The sequence below is a fragment of the Lactuca saligna genome, chromosome 1, assembly GCF_052625555.1.
Source record: "Lactuca saligna cultivar CGN05327 chromosome 1, ASM5262555v1, whole genome shotgun sequence".
NCBI lineage: Eukaryota > Viridiplantae > Streptophyta > Magnoliopsida > Asterales > Asteraceae > Lactuca > Lactuca saligna.
In genome coordinates this window covers 13,344,541-13,368,392 of record NC_136417.1, presented here as the reverse complement: position 1 = coordinate 13,368,392, position 23,852 = coordinate 13,344,541, and the positions used below count along the sequence as shown (strand labels likewise).

At 33.0% G+C, this 23,852-nt stretch overlaps 3 protein-coding genes across 3 annotated transcripts; 1 reads left to right on the top strand and 2 right to left on the bottom strand.

The window, feature by feature from the left end:
- Positions 1-476: 476 nt before the first annotated feature.
- Positions 477-6,654, bottom strand: LOC145010977 (coatomer subunit alpha-1-like). The gene is made up of 5 exons (XM_078969613.1): positions 6,442-6,654; positions 6,105-6,337; positions 5,062-5,556; positions 1,945-4,939; positions 477-984 (listed from the first exon to the last, which is right to left on the bottom strand). The coding sequence occupies exons 2-4, from the start codon at positions 6,310-6,312 to the stop codon at positions 1,989-1,991; spliced, it is 3,654 nt and encodes a 1,217-aa protein (XP_078825739.1). The 5' UTR covers positions 6,313-6,337; positions 6,442-6,654; the 3' UTR covers positions 477-984; positions 1,945-1,988.
- Positions 6,655-18,456: 11,802 nt separating this feature from the next.
- LOC145048318 (SH3 domain-containing protein 2-like) lies at positions 18,457-21,683 on the bottom strand. Its single transcript, XM_078996781.1, has 10 exons — positions 21,515-21,683; positions 20,355-20,474; positions 20,193-20,262; positions 19,961-20,112; positions 19,789-19,890; positions 19,516-19,716; positions 19,358-19,420; positions 19,106-19,264; positions 18,955-19,029; positions 18,457-18,772 (listed from the first exon to the last, which is right to left on the bottom strand). The coding sequence occupies exons 1-10, from the start codon at positions 21,572-21,574 to the stop codon at positions 18,671-18,673; spliced, it is 1,104 nt and encodes a 367-aa protein (XP_078852907.1). The 5' UTR covers positions 21,575-21,683; the 3' UTR covers positions 18,457-18,670.
- Positions 21,684-21,917: 234 nt separating this feature from the next.
- On the top strand, positions 21,918-23,852 carry LOC145002776 (uncharacterized). The gene has a single exon (XM_078961977.1). It carries the CDS (start codon positions 21,918-21,920, stop codon positions 23,850-23,852), a length of 1,935 nt encoding a protein of 644 aa, XP_078818103.1.

Sequence of the window (23,852 nt, the reverse complement as noted above, 5' to 3'; positions counted from 1 at the left end):
ACATTTTTATTATGTGCATTTAACTTTATTTGATATCTATATTGGCATGGAATAGATGTCCACCATACATTTGCCAAAACACCGTCGTTCAAGTTGTAAAACATTTTTGAACTTTCCATGTAGTTCAATTTGTGTAGTTCCAATAAGATTTTGACAATTTAAAATTTTTGATTTATATATATATACGATTATATGAATAGAAGAAGCAGAGCTTTGGTTGGATGAATTTGATCTATTAAAAATATTGTATTCATGATACAACGCATGCAAAAAATGTCCTTGAGAGCTTCCTAAAAAAATCAGCTTAAAGTTAAAACACAGGGAATTGGATCGAATGACCATAAATGTAATTGCAATCCCAAAAAGATGAAACAAGTATGAAAATATAGCCCTAAAACACTTGTCTAGTGTGGGTCCTTTGTAACAAAGGCAACTACCATACATAAACCCAAGAAGGAAACGCACATGACATGGGATTGTGAAAAACATTCAAGTCCTGAAAATATTATTGCAAAACCGTCTACATACAAACACAAAAACAGAAGAAGGATATGGCTTCGTGACCAAACAGACACGACACCAAGCAAAGTTCAACAAATTCCAACATCAACAAACATAAAGCGAAAAACAAAAATAAGTAGTGTATTATTAAATCTGAATATTATAATAACCAACCACCTAGGCATGAATGTTCAATACTAGTAAAATACCATACCATACCTTTTTCTTGACACTAGCTGTGTATCTTTTCCTTGCCAATTACCAATTGCCATGTTCATGATGATATTGAGTAAGACCCCACCCAAACCAACCTCTCCAGAGATACTACTAATAAATCCATAACAACAAAATCTACTACTCTGTTGTGGGCTTCCTGATAATATATATATATATATATATATATATATATATATATATATATATATATATATATATATATATATAGCAGCAACAACTCTAATTGGGAATCCAGACACATTTAAACTGCAAAACAAGTCAACAATAATTAATATCAAACTCTGTCACTTTTGCATGCCAAGCTTAAAAAGTAAGGAAGTTGATCGAGACAAGGGCGTAGCCATATAGAACTATAGAAGATGAAGGGGTGTTTAGTTGGTAGAATGGTATTTAATCACAGATCCAACGATGAAAAAATGGAACGTGTTGGTGTTTTGATGGGTTTATGAGAGGGAAATTTGGTCTTTTAAAGAAAAGACCAAAAGGTTTTTAGTTCTTATCAACCAGTAAAGTAGAAATGATGAAATCCCTCAAACATGGATTTTTAAAGGAATCGTAACTACTCAATTCCAAGTTCATTTGGCAACCAAACAAGCCACTGAACAGAATTTGAGATTCAACTGTAATCGTAAACTTAAAACTTGCTCTCAGTAGATAATAAAGAATTTAAATGAATATCTGTGGCAAGGTAAGGTTTTTGTATTATTGCCATAAACTTATCTCATGTTATCAATGTCATTCAAGACAAAATTGAGGACTGATACTAAGTTTCGACCCAAATGGAATCCAGTAATTACAATCACGCCCTCACTATGAAACCCATGTAGCAAGACATACAAGGACCACAAAAAAATAACAGTTATCAATGCAAGCACAAATTAAAAAGGGAAAAGAAAATACACTGCTAGATCAAAACAGGTGCAAAGTGGTTTGGTTGTCTTTAGCAAAAGGGTTATAAATGCAAGGAAATAGCAACATACCTTTATTAATGTGTTTATCATAGCATCTTACTTTCATTTTTCTTCCTATTACAGCATTGTACTTCAGAAAATCTACCCAGTAATAGTAACCGCATTCATATATATACACATAGCATTTTCAGTTTCACTGGATGTTTTAAAGTCTAATATATCCTAATGAGAAAAAAGATTTTCACTGTAGTAGAGATAAATGGAAGTAGGATGCTATATATGTTAAGAGTAATACCTGAAGAAGCGAGGCTGGCAAGATTGTCAGGGAAAGTTTTTAAATCATCTGATCTGAGCTGGAGAACACAATAAACCAGAAGCATCTGATCCCACCACCGCAAGGTCACAAACAGTACAAAGCTGCCCTTCCTGAGAAACAACAAAGTGGGAACTACAGTATGGACACAACACATCCTTCTGCCCCCTGTAAATCGGGACATAAGTGGCCCCACAAACAACAAACGGATTTCTAAAATCATAATTCAACTGTGTGGAATCCTTCATGTTCCTCTCAGCAGCCTGCATAACGGAACGGGCAGTTTTTGTCTGGTTTTCAGCAGTTGGGTTGGTCTCCAAGAGCCTCCTTGCAAAGTTGGATGCTGTGATGAGATTACCCGCCTTGTAGCACACAGTCATAGCATTCATCAGTGCAAGTCTTAGATGTGGGAGTTGAAGGTTACAGTGAGTGAAGTATGCAGCCAGCTCCTGTTGGCGAATAGGGTTGTCTTTTAACTCTCTCCTTTTGAGTTCCATTTGTAGACCAAGAACATACTCTTTGACTATAATGATCAATTCTTTGACTTCATCGACTTCTCGCCTCGACTCCACGACAATCAGGGGAATGGTATGGAGAATACCCAGGAAAAGACGCAAGGCTTCAGTGAATTTACCAGTAGTAGTGGCTTTGTAGCCAGCTTTGAGTTTTTCCTCTAACTGAGAGAAATTGAACATGAGTGCAGGTGGGGCCCGGACGTTAGGGCTGGCTGACTCACTCCAGCCACGCTCGATGGCCAATGAGATCAATGGAGCCGAAGAGAAAGCACGCAGGAAAGTATGACTCCCCATGTGAAGATCAAGAAACAATGATTTCAACGGTGTGAAGTTCTTTATGCCAAGCTGCCGGCTGAGCAACCGCATGGCGGTGTCGAAGTTTCCGGCCGCCGCGTGTTCAGCTGCGAGAGATGACTTCTGGACCCAAATCTGGCTGACGGGCATACCGGCGGTGGGGGCCACAAACACAGAAGAACGGGTGGCAGAGGTGGCGGCTTTCGGGGTTTCGATGTCTGGAAGTATAAGGTCTTCAAGACCCCAACCACCCTCTTCATTTTCTTCAGGCGCCTCGTCATCATCCAACACCACAGTGACATCACCATTCTGAATGTTGTCTTCATCCCCAATCTCCAAACCATCGCCCCAATCAGCATCAGCAGCATCTTCATATTCTTCATTTCCACCCTTCCCAACATTATCAAGACCACCCTCGAAGATTCCTTTCATGACCCTTAGTAACGGCCAGTCACCGCCACATAGGACGGGGGTCGGGGGCATCAAAAGTTGACTAGACCTGCCACTTGGCAAAGAAGGGACATTCCCTTCAAGTTTGACAGCAAGTTCCTCTACAATATCGGTCAACCCATGGGTCTGAGCTGTAGCATATGCTAGTGGTAAATGACCTGCATTTATCAAAATCTTGATTCTTTCTTGAACATCACCCAAGTACAACGCGTTATGGAATTGTCCCATAACGTCATTTTTCACCTCAGCGATTTTCATCATTTTGGACAATTTATCCAAGTTTCCTGTTATTAAATACAAGAAAGACAGCCTCTCAAAGTTTTTCGTCCTTTGGTATGCATATTCAACAATTCCAGAATTGCCCTGACGAAGGGCCTCAACACCCAATCTATACCAGTGATCTTTCTCATCGATCTCTTTAGCAGAAGCAACAGCTATCTGAATGTTTCCACTTTCAAGTGCTAAATTGAAACGAGTTCTTTCATCTTTCACGAAATGAAGGGCGACTTCTGGGAAACCTTTTTGTTGGAGGTAAGCAATCATGGCTTGCCCACATAGCTCTGAGTTCCTTATCATGCTCATCACATGATCATACCTCTTTTTCAGAAGAGACAGCTTGAAGATATATTCAGTAGAATCAATAACAATCGGGCGGTTTTTCCCATCTCGATCCAAGCAAAAGATTGTGTTCCCGAATATTTTCGTGATGTAAACCGGAACATCAAGTGTCCTAATGATTCCACTGTCTCCATTAGGCAAACAGTACTTGATATGGGTGAGTGTTGTGTATATGAAAACACCATTATCATCCCACGAACCACTCTTGACACGGATTGTTTCATGAAGGGTGCACCGGTGAGCAAGTTTCTTATCAGCTATTATTATCGAATGTTTGCTAAGTAAAGCAACACTCTCCATGTCATTTGACCAAACAACATACCTTACAAAAGATGTTTGAAGGTCCCCAAGAACCAGTCTCTGTTGAAGGTCAAAGATGAACACTCTATCTTCTGCCCTGCAAAGTAGGTTGCCTGTACCCGCATAGAATATAGCATCTGTGACAACAGGAAGGGCGCTTTTCTTCACGATTTCATTCTTCAAGTTCTTCACTAACACCTGATTGGTGCTTTTTTCAAGAACTGCAAATCTGTTGCGAGCTACAAAAACTGCAGATCCCCCGACACCACGTTTTGCCTCTTGAACTGTATCGCCTCGACTGAAACTATCTTTAGGAACAATGTAGAGTTCGTAGGACCCACCATCTACTTCTGAACATATAAGAATCGCGTTTTCTGTAGGGCTGTAAGAGAGGGTTCTAGGGCCCTGGTTTAGGGTGGTAGAACCAGGCCTACGGATTGGGAGGATTTGAGTGTCTTTTTGAGAGGAGTACTCATAGAACCGAAGAAAACGGTCTTTTATGAAGTAGAGGGAATCACCACTAACAGAGAAAGCAGGGCGTTCTCTTTCCAGCTTGAAAACAATCATGCCACTATCATGGCCAGCTGCTAGAAGATTCATTTCAGGATGACAGCCGAGTATCCAGAACCTGTCATGTTCCCTGCGGAATGTTTGAAGGCCAGTTCTTTTTGTAGCATCCCAAACACGTATGCTTTTGTCCTCTGAGTTTGATACTATGATGTCTTGTCTTGCGTGGAAAAGAACACATGATACATTGTTCATGTGACCTCTCAAAGTGTCTACTTCCCAAGCTTTGGTATCTGAAAGATAAAGTTGATAGGTGAGATTTGTGATCCCAAAGTATCTTGGTAATAATGTATGACACAAGAGATGGAAATTTAAAGCATATTAACAAATGAACTACCCTGTAAAGACACCATACCATTCATGCGCCAGATCTTGACTTGACGATCATCAGCTCCAGAAACAATAAGAGGAAGAGTGGGATGGAATGATGCCCAATTGACTCCACGATCATGGCCCTCCAAGACATACTTCACAACAGCATCAACTCCTCCAAAGAAATCTGTATTCATTTGACTGAGGCGAAGGATATCATCAGCAGGGGAAACTGTTTTCTTTTTCAGAGCACCAATGTCCCAAACTCGAACAGTCTGATCTAATGATGCTGATACAACAAGGTCCTCCTTGGGATGGAACAAAGCACACATTACATAATGGTTGTGTCCTGTTAAAACAGAAATACAAGTACGGGATTGCCAGTTCCATATCCGGATAGTTTGATCATCACTAGCACTAACAATCCAGGGGTTCTCATGGTGAAATTGAACAGTCCGGATATAATCAAGATGGCCAAGAAGCGTGAATAAACACCGATGCAGTTTGTAGTTCCAAACTTTGATCTTGTAATCATCGCCTGCATATACAAAAGGAATGCCTAAATATTCTTACACGCATACATAAGGCTACGAACTAACCAATATAAAGAAGACCTAAGCATAAGTGTAATATGCACAGAGAAAACAGAACAAGATGATTCTGACTTTCCAAGATAGCTTAATTTCCGTAATAAACAGCAACTGCTAATATGCATTGCATCAAATCTAATGTACATGACCAGATCCAAATCATTTCCATGTTACTCTGAATTTGAACATTGCAACAAAACAGCTTCATGTGTCCCAAATCGCACAGATGTGAAGTTCAGATCATCATTACTAGAGAAGGGGCTTAGACAGATTTCCATAGCTTTAAACTGGTGGACTAATGGTTATGGACAGATCGGTTCCATGAACACGAAAGGCTCTAAATCTACTAAATAGAGATAATGTGCCACACAAATAACAAGCGTCTAATAGATCATCATTACCTAACATTATATCCTGAATATATCAGCTAATCAATAAAAAAACCTTAGATTCGGAAGCATTTCAAGTATATCAATGCAATTGAAATCCAACAAACCTCCCGAAACGAACAGAGGCTGTGATTGATGAAAGTGTACGCCACGAACAGGGCCATCATGCTCGTCAAAACGATCAATGAGAGTGCCCATCCTGTAATCCCATAGCTGGATCACACCACTGTGAAGACTAGCCAAGATCCATGGCCTTTTGCTGTGGAAACTCAGACCTTTAACTCTATTACTCTTCGTCTCAAACTTCGTCAACATCTTCGCTCCGTTTCGTCCCCAACCTCTAATCAATCGATTAAACAAATCAAGTAACTCACAATTCAATCGTATCGCAACTTCATAAACAACAAAAAAGAAACCTAGATTCTGTAGGTGCGTGACAATTACCTTAGATCTGAGAATTAAATGCTGCTAATTCGATAAATGATTCGATCGATTGATCCGATGTGATGTTAAAGAGTAGTATACTTGTGATCAGAAGGCATTTGGGAGAGGAGAGGCAGAGAAAGAGAAGGAGAAAGAGTTGCCCCAGATCGATCCACTGTGTGTTAAAAACAGTGTGTTAGATCTGGGAGGATGTGAAGATCGGTTTTGTAAAATAAACATGACCATGGCCCATAGGTGCGGTGCGTGTACGGTAATTGTCCAAAGGAAGAAGTAATAAGAAAAACAAATATTATACGGTGATAGATCTACAAATTCCAAATATTAAAAATTATGTATAATGGTAGTAAAGTATATGAACATACAAAAAATACCATATTGAAATTTTTTTTGTATATACGTAATACCAATCAACTCAAATTTTTGTATACGAATGAATTATGATGATTACTCATAATAATAGGTTCTTCACCATGGTACTCTTTCGACAATTGTTGTTAAAATCGTGATCTTAATCGTAGGATCATACGATTGTAGGTATGAAAAACGATCCGGATCATAAACAGGTCATATTTGGAGTAGGATCGTAAGATCGTAGGTAAGATCGTTGAATCGAGATCCGATCCGACCTACCTTCCCTTGATTTTATTTTTTTGCAAATGAATTTTTTTTTTATCGTTTTATGTCTTTTATCATTTACCAATTTACCGTTTATCATTTTGTGGTGTAACTTATAACTAATATTTTGAAGTTTTTATAACTTTTAAACGAAAAATTGAATGTTTAAAATATTTTTCATGATTAAAATTATAAATTAAAATTATATTTTCTTTTGTGGGATCTTAGGATCCCGCTCCCGATCCCGATCTTGCAAACTCAAAAACAATCCTACATAGGATCACAAGCTTGACAACATTGCTTTCGACCACTATGTTAATGTTAATATAGAGATGGTTTCAAAATAAAGATTGTATCAATATGGAACACTTGTATCGATAAAATAATTTAAACTACTTAATTGAGATTTTATCCCTCTTTTCAGCCAATGTTGAATCGATGGCCTATATATTATGTATGAAGTAAGAAAAACATCTTGGATTAAAAAAAAAAAGTAAACAACTTTGCTGACAATTATATATTTTTTGTTTGGTCAAAAGAGTCATCTGAATATGTGTGGTTAGTAACATGGTTTATATTGTTTGTTATGTACGTATTATATCATTAAATTTTTTGACGAGTGAATTTTATAAATAATTTTAATGATATGTTAAAATGAACTTTGTCAACAGATAGGTTAAAATGATATTTAACAAGAATCAACTTGTATAGGTACCTTATGAGTACTTTAAAGAGTTTAAAATTTTTGTCAAAAGAAGTTTTAAACTAAAATAAACAAAAACATGTTTCATAATGTAAATCATACACTACCCATATAAAATACATATTTATTTTGATGGTATTCATATGTGGGAAAGTATATTAGCCAAATGCGTAAGTTGGACACTAGAAATATGAAATGAAGTTTCTTAATACCCGAGAGTCTTAGATCAAATGACACATATGTTTAAATGGTTGATTTACTGTGTTGGTTTGTGATATACGACATTCCAATCACAATAAAAAAAAACAAGTGTGAAAGGATTAAACACGCCAAATATTAACTTCATTATATGTCAATGAATCCCGAACAGATCCAAGAGTTCCATAATGACTAGAATTAGTAAAGAGTTTTACTTACGTAAATAACTTCATTTGCAATTACGACATCCCTTTTTAAGAATGTAACTGAAATATGGATATTATCATTTTGATAAAATAAAAATTGGGTAATTTATTTTATAAGGATTATTATCAAAACACTAATAAAATGTTTAAATTTTATAGATGTCTTGAAACACAAATCTTATGTTTCACATTTTGCACTGTGTGGTCTTCTCCATAACGAAAAGCTCATCGTGATTACTTATCCCATATAGATCCAAAATCTAAGAGATCTACTCAGATTTGCAAAGAAGCTTTATGTGATTGAAGGAAAAAACACACATGGATTTACCAGTCGATCCCAATAGACTTTTCTCATATGAGCAAGTCTTAAAGGATGCTACTTGCCTTATGATAGATACCACATATCATGAGCTTCATAAGTTCATACACATTGAGTCTACAACATAGTCAAAGAACTCAATGAAATGTATAATGTTTTGCTTAAGCAATAACATTTTAGAGTCCTAAAAATTCTAAGGGGATGTAAGCTACAATCTGGAGAGGAAGTCGCTCCTCATTTACAAATAATAAGATAATTATTGGCCAATTATAGGGTATAAAATATGTCATTAGTCAGGAGGTTAGAGTTGTCATTATCATATACTCATTGACCAACTCTTTTGATGAGTTCATTGAAGACTTAAAGAGTTCCCACATGCCCTACGAAAGGTTTTATATTAGACTAGGTTGCAAAGTCTCGTATGGAAAAGTCGAAGTCATACAAACCACTCTATAGAAAGGTGAAGGAGGATCTCTAGTTAGAAAAGAGACGATCTAAGGCACCAAAGAGATCTATAAGATGTTTATTGCTAACACTGTAAGGTAAGAGGATATGGGAAACACTAATGCCTAGAATATCTAAAGGAGTTGAAAAACCCCATGCCAAGGTGTATGGAAAATTAGGTATAACTATTCATAGCCGTTTTACTTTTTATCCCTGAGTAGTGATCCCAAAATGTGGTATTAACATTTATATTTATGTGTACGAGCTATAAGAAAAAAGGAAACTAACATAGGGTGTGACAGCAGAAGGAAATACATCACCAACGGCCTATAGAAATATTGGAAATAGACAGATGTAATAGGCTAAAAGTATAACATTTGTCTAATTATAATGAAAGCGCACTATTACGTCTTCCCATATACACGAAAATACAGTTAAATTAGCCAAAAAAAATAAAAATTAGGTGCGCAAAAAGTTGCGTCATTATATATAAATAATAATAATATAATAATAATATATTCGGAAAGTAAATGTCAATGCGATTCCAAAAATATAAATTTCGTAAAAATCTAACTTTGTATGGAGGAGTTATGTTTTTTCTAAGTTTTAAAAATCAACCGTGCATAGAAATGTGTGTCGTAATTAACGAAATAGAAATTGGTTGAGTTTTAGCTAAAGTAATAAAAAGGAAAAAATCGTAGTACTCCTCGATATAAGACCAACGAGACGAACAACGCCAAAAACAAAATCCGTATGAGAAAATTATTATTTTTTTAAAAATCTTTTAGAGACTCCCTACAAGAAAATGCGCTAAAAATAAAGTTGGAATTAGCTAAAGTAATCTAAAGAAAACTTGTAGTAATCGTGGATATCTATGTGTGAATACAAAGAACGTCAGAAATATAACTCGTATGCAAAAAATAGGTTTTTTTTTGGAAAGGGAACCTCCTTAACGAGGGTTTCCTGACCAGTTTTCGCGCACCGACTAATCTTCCGCTGCAAACATGAGGTTATATGCAGAAGATAGATTTTTTATTAGTCTAAGTAATCTAAACAAAATTCGTAGTAATCATAAAAGCGAAAACATGCATATAAAAAACGCATAGATCTGACTTTGTATGAGTAAATTATGACTTTTGAAGTTTCAGTACAACAGTGTCTGACATAGAAAATGAAATTAAAATTTGTTGATTATTATGTAAAACAATCTAAAAGATAGTTGAAGATCTCGTGAATAGGAATTTGTCAATATAAAAATAGTCGAGAGAAAAATTCATATGAGAGAGTTATGATATTTAGACGAATTTTAGTAGTCTAAGCCTTATAAAAATATAACTATAAAAATAAAACTATGATTTATTGAAAAACAAACTTGAGAGCACGACGCGCCTAGCTTTTAGAAGTGAGACACGGACCATAGGAAAAGCGACACGTGGCAGTAAACCGATGAACCTGCATGGCCTTAGGGTGTGATGCACTTGGGTATAGGGCGTGGTGCGCCTTATCTGATCCTATATATAGATGTCGAATTTCTCTCATTTCCTTCACGCCTCAACCTATAAACTCTCTGGAGACCTCCAACGACCACCCCTACCTCGTCAATGGCCACCACCTACATCACCTTACCATTCTCTTCATCATCGTCTTCCACTACAATGACCAAATATCCCCGCTCTCCCGTATATCTGGAACAAAAGTGGTCATCTTCAATCGCCACCTCTCGCCCTTCCCTGTTGATTTAAGATCTGATCGAGAAGTCGATTCCTTATCAATAGTAGATCCGATGAAACATCCAATTAAGGAAGATGATAATTTGTCGATCGAATATTTGATTAGAGAAGATGATTCTCAATCGATCGAGTATTTGGTTAGAGAAGCTTCCACTGCCAAATTGGACTTTGATTAGAGAAGACGATCCTATGCCGATCAAGTATTTGATTGTACAAGCATCTATTGCAAAAGCGACCTAACCAAATATGCACCACGCTATAACTACCGGTAAATCGGAATGAAAACTCTGACCACCAAGTGCCTACAAAAACAATCATGTAATATAAAAAACTTTAAGAAATCACAAATATCATAAGCATTTTGTATTTTTAAATTTCTTTTATTCTTTATCTGGATGTTTTTTAAATTTTGATGTTGTTTAACTTTGGTTGAAAATAAACAACGACAACTCTGTATTTTTCAGTTTTGTAGAGTTAGAAAAATATGTGAATCAGTGAAGGAGCTTAATGGATGCAGAAGCCGGGTGATTTTTGAAGATTATTATTGAAGACTATGTTTTGAATAAGTGTTGGGTTCCTACATGATGAAGAAAATAATTTTGAATATTTTTACAGAAAGGAAGGGTCAAGAATGTTCCTAAGTATTAAGAAGAGTTGATGCATTATTGTAACTATTGAAGACCATCTGAGAAGACACCACGACGTGGCCATCATCACCATGTTGTGACATTCAATTTTATCATGACTGCATCTGATCTGACACCATGATGTCGTATCCCTAAACCATGTTGTGGCGATGTTATAATTCGCGAATATTCACTTGACACCACGATGTGGCGTTTCTTTCCCATGTTGTGGCAAAGGTCAATACACTTTTTGAAGATGGTTGTTTGGTTTATTTCGATCCGACACATTTACATTCACAAGAGAAGAGCCTAGAAGTATTATTTCCATCCATTATATGAGAAGTCCAAGCTTTACCACACAAATTTCAGAATTCGATCTCGCGACTACTACCCAAGGGGAGTCTGTTCCAATTATTGCTTTTTATGCTCTTTAATTGTTTAAATATGCAATGGGGACATTGCATCATTTAAGTATAGGGTAGGATTGAATTTAGGAATGCAAGTATACTGATAAATATTGAAAAAGGACTAGGATTTAAAATAATTATTTGAAAGATTTGAAATAATAATCTAAAATTGAATCTAGTTAAAAAAAAATTGTTATATTGAGGTGTAGGTTGCTAGTGTTGTGCGGGATGATCCGGTGCGAGTTTCAGCGTTTATTTGAGCCAATATATGTTATAGTGTATTTGTGGCTTCCCCTGTCCTAGTAAAATCATGCAACAAAAACACGATATTTCTTAGTTTAAGGGCCATAATATGTTTAGCATTGTGTACCATAAATGTATCCAAGAGAGCTTATATAGTCATTGCACCTTAGACTAATACCTCTAACCAATAAGGGTTGAATTTAAGTTCCCTTTCTTAAGCATATGTTTTTATAGGATTTTTAGTTTTGATTGAATAAAAAATTGCAAAAAGTTTGAGAATAAGAGTCTACAAAGTTATGAAGATCAAGAAATATCATGAAGAAAAGTGGAAGAATGCCAAAAATCGAAGACTCAAGAATAAGGAAAAATTTGTCAAGTTATTTGTAATTTTTGTTTCTAGGTTATTTTTCCATATGTATGCTTGAGGTTTAACCAAAAATTACCTTGAGGTTAAGAAAGATTTTTGAGGATATATTCATATCGATGCATAAAATGAGTGTTGTTCAATAGAAGTGGGGAAGTGTTTATGAAGACTGTGAGTATTTAGGATTGTGGAAGTTCTTAGGAAAAAATAGACACAAATACATGCATTGTGGTTTTGTAGTAATGGAGAGGCTCAAGATGGATTTTCTTGTGTGATGTGGGTAGCTAAAGTTTAGATATAATAATAATATCAGTTTTGCTTGAGGGCAAGAAAAAGCCAAGTGTGGGGTATTTTGATATGTGCATATTTAGTCATATAATTCATGCATATTTTTAATACTCTTAGTTATAATATGGGAAAAAAGATACTTATTATGTTTGAAATATGTTTTGTAGCTGTAAAGGCATGCTTGGGACAAAAATGAAGGAAACAAGGAGCTGGAAGCGGGAATGGATGAGCTAAAGCAGTAGTGAAGAAAAAAGAATATTTAAATATAGAAGACCATGTCGTGGTGAGATCCAACATGACGTGTTAAAAAGAAGATTATTGACCATCAAAGCCGACTTGGAGAATACGAGATACACTCGAGGACCACGTCGCGGTGGCGGTTAACCATAACATGGTGATTAGATTTTGGAAAATATAAAATCCCGAACATTAGTTCGAATCTGGAGGAATGTGGTCAGTTTTCTGAGGAGAATTACAATTGAAAACCCTTGGAAACCTAGAAGAAGACCGAAAATTAAGTGAAGCTCAAGGATTGAAGAAGATTTAGAAGGATTCCACATTGATCTAGTCGGTTGCTAATCATTACCTATGTCTAGCATATTTTATATGGATTTGGTTTGTTTTTATGCTACATTGAGAGGCTAAATACTTTTTACTTCTGTTTGGTGAAGATGAACCTAATATATATGTGTTGATTTCGAATATTGGATGCTTTATATTTGATTTTACTTGTGTTTGATAATTTAAACCCTATCATGTTTAATTCTAGTTTATATTGGTTATAAATAAGATTTTATGTGTTAGTTGACCATTCTAATTGCATGAATTTGTCACCTAATTATTTATGATCATTAAATAGTTAGAGATAGGATTAATAATATCTTAGATTAAGTAATTAAAGCTAGTAACTTGTAGTGTGTTAGAGATCATGATTAATCTTAATTTGTACTTAGTTGCTTAACTTGATCATATAAAAGTAACTACTATCATTCATAGTCTAATTTCTACTTATTATAAATTTGTTGTTTAACTTGTGCATTATCATTGCTTGGTAATTCATAAATTGGTAGGCCTAGATATTTGACCATAATAGTTAGTTAACACAAGTGAATCACATATAAATTACATGTGTATATATCATGTAAGAAAGCATATGTAATTCATATATAAATCACAAGTGAATCACATATAAATTACATGTGATTCACATGTAAATCACAAGTAAATCGCATATGAATTACGTATATATGCACACATGCATTTTGTGTGAGTGTTATTCGTTATTTAATTTCTAAAAATTTATTGCGAATTTCACATTTGAATATTAAAATATATAATCACATGTGAATATAACATTATATAATTACGTGTGAATCTTACATGATATAATCACATATGAATCTTACATGATATATACATATGTATATTTGTGAGTGTTATTGCATTAATCATTTTTTTTTAATTTTTTTTTGTAGATTTGAAAGAATTTGTGGAAATATTGAAGATGTGAAAAGTGATAAATTGAAAAAAAAAATATTGAAAATTTGACACGAAGACATAAAAACGTTTTGAAATTTTGTAGCATTTTTTGTTTTTTGTATTTTATTTTGTATCAAATAAAATACTTATACTATTATGTTCATAGATTAATAAATAAAAATGAATTTTTTGATGATTTACTTACAAATATTATAATATAAGAAACATTCATATATTCACCTAAAACATTGCTTTTTTCGGTTAAAAAAAATTATAGTTTTTTTCTTTTAATTGTTTCGGTTTTTTCTTTAATTTATTGTTTTAAAAAAATATAGTTTTTTAAAAAATATTTTTTTTTTTTCATTTTTTCTAAAAGAATTCATGTTTTCTAAAAAAAAAAAAATTTAATCTGCATTTTAAAAAAAAAAAATCAAAAATTATTATTTTAAAGAAAAATCCGAAATTTGATGTTAATTTTTAGACTTTTTATTTATATTTCTAATAACAAAAAATATTAAGCATTAAATGAAACTGGCAAGATGACGATCATCCCCTTAATGAATTAGTTTTTGATGTAACGCTCCGCCTTTAGTTCTCGGATTCTCGAAAACTATGAGTTCTCAACGGATCTACTGATATATATATATATATATATATATATATATATATATATATATATATATATATATATATATATATATATATATATATATATATATATATATATATATATATATATATATATATATAATAATGTGTTAAAGAGGTAGGTTTATATGTTTTAACTATTTATTGTGTGGATGTAAGGATTAATATGGGTCAGTTATTTTAATTACCAATATTTAATATTTAATTAAATATATAAGGATAATTTGGTAAATTAACTTTTAAATTAAAATTTGAAATAGATCATATTATTATCGTAAGTATGTGTTAATTGAGCCTATAATTATGGCACAGGAAATCAATGATTGCACCTACAGTTTTGTTTTCCTCATTGGCTTTTTCTCTATCTCTACCTGGACGGTGGTTGCATCACCTCTTGTTGTTGTGTCAATCAATGTGACTGCAGCTAGAAACCTTTTGTCGTCGATGTTCATTGTGATTACATCAATAAATTACTATTTTTCTAATCAATTAAACGATAAGGCATCTGCTATACTCTCCACGACAACGGTCGTGGAGAGCTTCCGATCACCACTACCCACTACAAAGCCATGGAGTACCCTCCACCCGAACGAAGAGAGAGAGAGAGAGAGAGAGAGAGAGAGAGAGAGGGAGGGAGACATAGGGAGAAGAAGAAGAGCTGAGAGAAGAAGAAGCCCTGATTGGGCGTTATCGTTCGTCTTCCCCACCACAAACCACCACGAAAACATTCGATCACGGTAGGCCGGGGTGGTGTGCACGAACAACGCTCGTGGCCACATAGACCACGAGCCTCTTCGTCGTTGGTATATCAGAAGACCTAATAGTCGTTTCCAAAAAAAAAAAACGATAATAAATGCATTGGCTACATCTATTTATCCAATCAAATAAAAAATAGGTTTTTGATGGCTACCAATAACTACTTTGCAATCATCATTTTTTAATTGTTTAAAATAATATTTTTTTTTTAAATCGTTAGTTGTAAGTTGAAAGTAAAAAATATTGGTTTGATTTCTTTCTCTATCTTGAAAACTGAAATGCAATTCACGAGCATTGTTTTTGAAATGACTTTACTATCCTAACTGGTAGTTAATAATTAGAAATTTAAGATTTATAAAAATATAAGGTTTGTGTTACTTGACAATTCCTTAATTTGAAGTCATTCTTTTCATATTTTGGCATTATTATATCGATAACACTCGCCCTACATAAATATGCCATTAGTTAACTTAAGAGAAAGTGGGAAAAAGATCTAAGCAGGTGAAATTGACGCATTGTTCATATACATATTTATGTATTCCTAATTTGTGAAGATGTGTTTATAATTTATGTGTGCATAAAGATATTTGAAATTTAATCATGTATGTTCATGAAATGGTTTCATTCCCAAACTGGTCGATTTTAAACTAAATTTTGACGTACATAAATTTTCACAAATATACTTGCTAGAAGGTGAATGTAAACTTTTTCAAGATTTTGATGTTTAAACTCTTGAAGAGCATAAAGAATTTTGTGAAAATTTATATATATGTGAAAGCATTCTCATAAAATTTTGTTTTATGAAGGAGAATGTGGACTTCTTCCTAACATGTATATTGATCATTTGACATTATACGTTGATAAGAGTTACTGTGCTTAGAAACTTTCTAATTCAATTTTGGTGCCATATGGTTTGATGTCTTCAACATCATACTATCAAGAAAATTATTGTCTATGTACATATCCTAATGCAATTTGGTGCTATATGACATCATCAAACACTCTCTTACATCATATATTCTCTTTTTTGTTTTATTTAACATTTTAAATTTTCATTTTGCATTCATATATAATAATTGTGAGAGTAATTTTGTGAGAATTGAATCTTGAATTTCAATTATGTCAAAATGGAATCTCGAATTCCGATTATGTCGGAATAGAATCTCGATATTTCCTCTATAATTTGTGCATTTTCCATAATTCTTGGTTATGAGTTTTGATGCAATTCACAAGTCTGCAGATTTGTACAAAGGACTTTAGTTTTTTCTTTTTCATTTGGTAATGAAATATTTTTTCAGAATGACTTGAAGAATGAATTAGTGATTGATCGTAAGACAAAGACTTGGAGTTGAATTCAATCACAAGTTACATTAAAAATGATTAAGTGTAAACAAATCGATTATTTTGACTATTGAAGAAGATTAAGTGTATTTGCTTAATAATTGTATATTTGAGAATGTTATTCTTAAGAATTTTATTAATTTTGATAACATTCTGTTAGAATATGTACAATTATATTAATGCATCGGTCTAGAAGAATATTTATGAATTTATTTATAAGTTCAGATGTATATGAATATATTAGAATATTGTTATTATTTAATTTTAGGTTCAAAAATTTTATTATTCTTCACTAATATTCTAATAGAATAACATTCTAACCAAACAATATCATAGAACGTCATTCTAACAGAATAACATTCTGACAGAATTAAAATTGAATTAATTAAAAAAATCAAAATTCAAAATTAAGATAATCAAAAATCCCTTAAAATCTGGAATTTTCCTTTTTAAAATTGTGTTTCCTCATTTGAAAGTAATGGAAATGTACACTTTCACCCTTCTTTTAATTAAATGGTATTATACTATTTTTTTTAATTTAATAATATCGATGAATGTTTTTTTTTTAAAATAACTAAAATAATTGGTCCCCAATCATTCCTACATCCATACAATAATTAGTTAGAATATAATAACCTAAGCCATGTGTTAAACAAACATATATTGTTTATATTCCAAAAAGCACACATTTTACCAATTGACATTCACTTGGGTTAGGTCGTGGGGATACTAAGGGTGCATTTGGTTATGGAAAATTTTCCAAGAAAACGAAAATTTTGAAAACGCATTTGATTCGTTCAGTTTTCCAAAGTTTTTTAAGAAAATGAAAATTTCAATTTTCCAAATTGTATGTAAATTAGAAAAGTGATTTTTACAGTTTTCCAAATTTCTAAAATAGAAAATGAAACCCCCACCCGTTCCAACCAAACGCGTTTTCATTGAAAATTGAAAATGAAAACTCAATCCTATTTTCTGAAAACATTTTCATAGATAATGAAAACAGTTTTCTACAACCAAACGCACCCTAAGGGGTTGTTTGGTTGTGGAAAATTGTTTTCATTTTCTAAGAAAATGTTTTCAGAAAATAAAATTGGGTTTTCATTTTCAATTTTCAATGAAAATTTTAAAAAACGTGTTTAATTGAAACTGGGGGAGTTTTCATTTTCCATCTTAGAAATTTGGAAAAATGTAAAAATCACTTTTCTAATTTACATACATTTTGGAAAACTGAAAATTTTCATTTTCTTAGAAAATTTTGGAAAACTGAACGAACCAAACGCGTTTTCAAATTTTCCGTTTTTCTTGGAAAAAATTTTACAACCAAACGCAACCTAAAATTCTCCATTTATGGTGCGTTTGGTTGTGGAAAATTGTTTTCATTTTCTAAGAAAATGTTTTCAGAAAACAGAGTTGAGTTTTCATTTTCAATTTTCAATGAATATTTTAGAAAACGCTTTTGGTTGAAACCGGGGGAGTTTTCATTTTTCATCTTAGAAATTTGAAAAACTTTGGAAAACTATAAAAATCACTTTTCTAATTTACATACAATTTGGAAAACTGAAAATTTTGGAAAACCAAACATATTTTCAAAATTTCCGTTTTTCTTGGAAAATTATCCTAGAAAACTAGAAAATTTTCTACAACCAAATGCACCCTAAAATTCTTCATTTAGCAATTCTAATTCCAATAAGCTATAATATAGATAGCAGTTACCCCCTTGCAAATAAGCTAATAATTCCATTCTTAAAGACAACACATGGAATCTAAAACCACTAACTAAAGTGACAAAAGAAGAAGAAGAAGCACAAAATACAAATGTTCATAAATCTTGCTAAATGCTAATTACTAAAACTTGAGCCACCTTACTTGCTACCAAGAATCCGATCTCGGCGTTCTACATACTCCAATGGAAACCAACCTGCCTTCCCTTGACTTTCTCCTTCCGCCCAACCATTGCTTGACACCTGTCCACAAAACAACCACATTTATCTTATCTCGCATCAACTCATGTTTTCATCAACCTAAACATTATATATGTTTCATCTCATGTTATTCATTTTTACATTTGTAACACCGACCCTTTTTATTATAATATTAATTGTATTTTCCGAGCTTCAAAAGTAAAATTCATAATTCTGAGACTAACCTTTCGAACAACAACATAGTTCCCAACCATTAAACTCAACTCAGCATCTGACTCAGCTTGATATGGATGTATAACCTATTATTAAAATTAAGTTCAGCCATCATTTTCAAACTACAGTTCAAAACAATCAACAAATAAAGATAACAATCACCTCTCCTAAAAAGTAGTCCAAATTATCTTCAGAGTTATTATCATTTCTCTGAGAAGCAGATACACCATTGATTTCAATTTCATCATGAGCTGGAGAAGAAGAAACTGCTGCTGCCATTGGAATAGGAGATGCATCTATTCTCTGACGCTCTTGCAACATCTAAAAACAAAATTATCTCACCCTTTATCAAATGTCTAATATACCCTCCAACAAAAATAAGATAGAAAAAAAATGCTAAAATGTATTTGATACCTCGCCTTCAAGCCGATCAAGTATATTTAGAACTTTCTGATGATGATGTTTTTCAGCCTCAACCTTCAATTCAACATTAAACACATTATTTTCAACTTTTATTAACTTCTGAGAAACTTAAAGAAACAAAAACATTGCATAATAGAGTAATGAATCACCATGGATATAAGGCGTTGAAGTGTTAATCTCTGTTGTTGAGCTTCAACAGCTGACATGGTAGCAACAGCTTCTTTACCCAATACAGTCATGTTTGACTTCAGCTCCTGAAGCCTAGCTTGAGCTGCTTCAAATTTTGACAAATTATCAACATTCCCACTGGATTCCCTCACTTTAGCCTGCCTTCTTGCAACTTCAATCACCTGTAAAGATGATGAACATGAGGAGGGCATTTACGTCTTTTCTACATAACAAACTATACAAGTTATGTAAACCTGAGCTTCAGCTTCTTGTCTGACTCTATCGTATCTTTGAGCATGACGTCTTGCATCCTCCAAAGGAGCTCCCACTACCATACCTCTCAAAGGCTCTGCAACCTAAAGTTACATGGTTCATGAGGGCAAGGGCATTTATGTCTTTTAAACATACAGGAGCTTTAGAGCTTACCTGTGTGCCAAGTGCTTTCAAGAGAGTTTCACGTTCCCTTTCGATATCCATTCGAGCACTACTATAACTCATTGCTGCTTTGGATAATGAACTACCACTTGTGCAAGTGTTCTCAGCACCATATTTCCTGCTGTCTTCAGAGAGTTTGGTACCTATAAACACACACACACACACAGATATATTGATATTGTGAAAAATGAAAATTGTAATTTGGACATATAATTTAAGTTACCAATTTCAACTTGCTTGGTTCCAGTTACAATAAAACCCTCGACACCACGGACAATATCGCGTTGAAAATGCTGGTGAAAAAAGAAGGAATGTTATTATGTTAAGAGATGATATGAATAGCTTGCAAAAAGTTAAAAAAGAAAAGAAAATTAATGTGTGTAACCTTAGCAGATCGGGTTGATATGTAAAGCTTTTCAAGCTTTTGTTGTTGTTGAAGTTCTACTTCATTGGCTACAGTATCTTCAGAGCCTCCAAGTCCACCAGCAAATTGTTTGAGGACAGCCTACCATATATGAGAAAACACAAAAAGTAAGGGGATTATTCACAATTAGGAAATCAACGATTGGTATAAAATACTAAAATACTAAAGACAGCTTTAGCAACCCTATACCAGTGACTTAGGAGCTCAAATTTTAAGAATCATACTTGATGATGGATAATGGATGGGATGTATTCTTTCCCATTTAAGGTAAGATCCTATGGAAAGATGAACTTTGTGAACTTCATTATATGAATGCATGATTAGCAGGTTTTTAAGATGATTGAGTGTAGGATTTTGAAGGTTTGGAAGTTGTAACTGAAAAATTAGAGAGAGGAAGAGATTTAGGGAGAAAGTTTCAATGTATGTTATTTTTCACACTTGCACAATCAGTGGGCTATTTAGATATAGAGGAAGTAGAGGATGATGGTGATGAAGGATCAGGGGGAAGTGAAGGAGAAGGATGAGTATGTAAAGGAGGAGAAGAATAAAATGTTCTATCATTTTCAGTGTAAAATCTTTATATATGTTTTTCTTGCACAAATGCAAACTTAACCTACCATACTTTTTGTCATTTTTGGAGAAAATGGAACTTTATCTTGCTATCAAAATACCTCAATTGTTAATTCAAATCATGTTTAATTCGACAAATGGAGACAACATGTCACAAAACATGCTACACAACGACCTAGAACTTGATCCATCAAACAGCTCTAGAGCATAATTTGACAGAACACCTCATAGCACAGTTTTTTTACAGAGACAATCAATGGAGCTGGCGACATTGAATCTACTTACACTTGCAATTAAGCAAAGAAAACTGAAAACACGAACAATTTACGTACTACTTCCATTCAACAAAGAAATGACAAGTTAAATTTGAATTCGGATCTTACTTTTCTACTTCAAAATCTCTGTGGTGTTAGTCATTTGTCTAGAAAACTTACTGATTACAACAAAACCTATAGCAATTTCAACATCTTGAGCAATGATCGTGGTAGATTTAAAACGAAATTAAATAAAATAGTTCTTGTTCTTGTTAAAGGATGAAAATGGTATAATACCTGTTGCTGTCTAGCGACCTGTTCTCTGAGCTTCGAAGCTTGTTTACGTATTGCATCCATTAGTTCATACGCTTGATGAAAACCAGTTGCGGAAGCCGAAAGCGAACGAGAGAAATTTGGGGAGGGGTTTTGTTTTTGACTATTTTTGAATATTTGTTTGTTTCAAAAATATGTTGAAGGGTCCCGACACAAACTTTTGACTTGACGTTTTGTTTTATATCAGAATATTCTTTTAAGAGAAAACTCCTTTTAGGAAACATTCCCAATGTTTATTTGGTTTTTCTCCATGTTTTAAAATTTTTGGAACTAAACTTAGATGGCATTGAGCAAAATTAGCTGTTTGTTAGTTGGTAACACGATTGTAAAATATTTAAATCTAGTAATCAAAAAAGTTTTTTAACAAATGAAGGATATAATGATTGGAAACATCTTAGCGAGACTTAAAGAACATGATAACAGTAATGAACATTTTGTTTGTATGAGTAATTGGAATGAAGCAAAACTAAGATTAGATAAAAACCTTACAATTGATAATGAATTACAACAAGAAATGATAAAAGAAAAAGAACGTTGGAGACAAGTATTAAGAAGAATAATAGCGGCTGTAAAATTCTTATCTAAATATAATTTGGCTTTTCGAGGGTCTAATGAAAAACTTTTTCAAGATAACAATGGTAACTTTTTAGGAGTAATCCAAATGATGGTTAAATATGATGGTATAATGCAGGATCATATAAGAAGAATTGAAAATAATGAAACTCATCATCATTATCTTGGCTATAAAATTCAAAATGAACTAATTTCTATTTTTGGTGACATGGTTAGAAATTCTATCATTAAAATAGTTAAAGAGGCAAAATATTTTTCTATAATTCTTGATTGTACTCCCGATGTGAGTCATCAAGAGCAAATGTCTTTGATTGTAAGATGTGTGAATTTTTCTTCTAAAAAAATACAAGTTTTTGAATATTTTTTAGAATTTTTAAAAGTAGATGATACTTCTGGTTTGGGGATTTTTAATGAATTATTAGATGCATTGAAAATGTTAGATCTTAATGTGGATGATATAAGGGGTCAAGATTATGACAATGGGTCTAATATGAAAGGAAAACACCAAGGGGTTCAAAAAAGAATGCTTGAAATTAATCCTAGAGCTTTATATATGCCTTGTGCTTGCCATAGCCTTAACCTTACAATTAGTGATATGACACTTTCTTGTGAAAAAGCTGTTACATTTTTTGGAATTGTGCAACGCCTTTATACATTATTTTCTAGTTCTACTAAAAGATGGAAAATATTGTTAGATAATGTTCCAACTTTAACCTTAAAATCATTATCTAATACTCGTTGGGAAAGTAGGATTAAAAGTATAAAAGCAATTAGATTTCAAGCTCCTCAAATAAAGGTTGCTTTGCTAAAATTAAGTAAAACATGTGATGACCCAAAGTCAAAAAGTGAAGCTAAAAGCTTACTCAAATCTTTTGGGAAATTTGAATTTTTAGTTGGTATGGTTATTTGGTATGAAGTTTTATTTGCAATTAATATTGTAAGTAAAAAGTTGCAATCTAAATCTATTTGTATTGATACTACTATTAACCAAATAGAAAATATTATGAAGTTTTTTGAAAATTATAGAAATGAAGGTTTTACATCAAGTATTAATATTGCTAAAACTATTGCACTTGATATGGGTGTAGAGCCTACATTTCCATCAAAACGCCGTATTGTTAGAAAAAAACAATTTGATGAAAGTGATCATGAAGAAGAAACACAATCGGTTGAAGAGTATTTAAAAGTTAATTATTTTTTGGTTGTTGTGGATATGGCAATTGTTTCATTAAAAAATAGATTTGAACAATTAAAACACTTTGAAAGTATTTTTGGGTTTTTAAATGATTCAAAGAAATTAAAGTCATTAAGTGAAAGTGAACTTAAAGAAAGTTGTATAAAGTTTGCTACTACTTTTTCTAAAGAAAATGTTTCTGATGTGGATTCAAGTGAACTTTTTTCAGAATTGAAAGTGTTGAAAATGACTTTACCTAATGATATAATTTATGTTGTTGATATTTTGGACTTTGTTAAAGCTGTTGATTGTTACCCAAATACTTTTATTGCATATAGCATTTTGTTAACCATTCCTGTCACTGTTGCATCTGCAGAGAGAAGTTTTTCAAAGTTAAAGTTATTGAAGAATTATCTAAGATCGTCGATGTCGCAAGAAAGGTTGAACGGATTGGCAATGTTATGTATAGAAAAAGACATGTTAGATAAAATTGATTTGGATAGTATTATTAATGATTTTGCATCTAGAAAGGCTAGGAGAAATATTTTCCTTTAA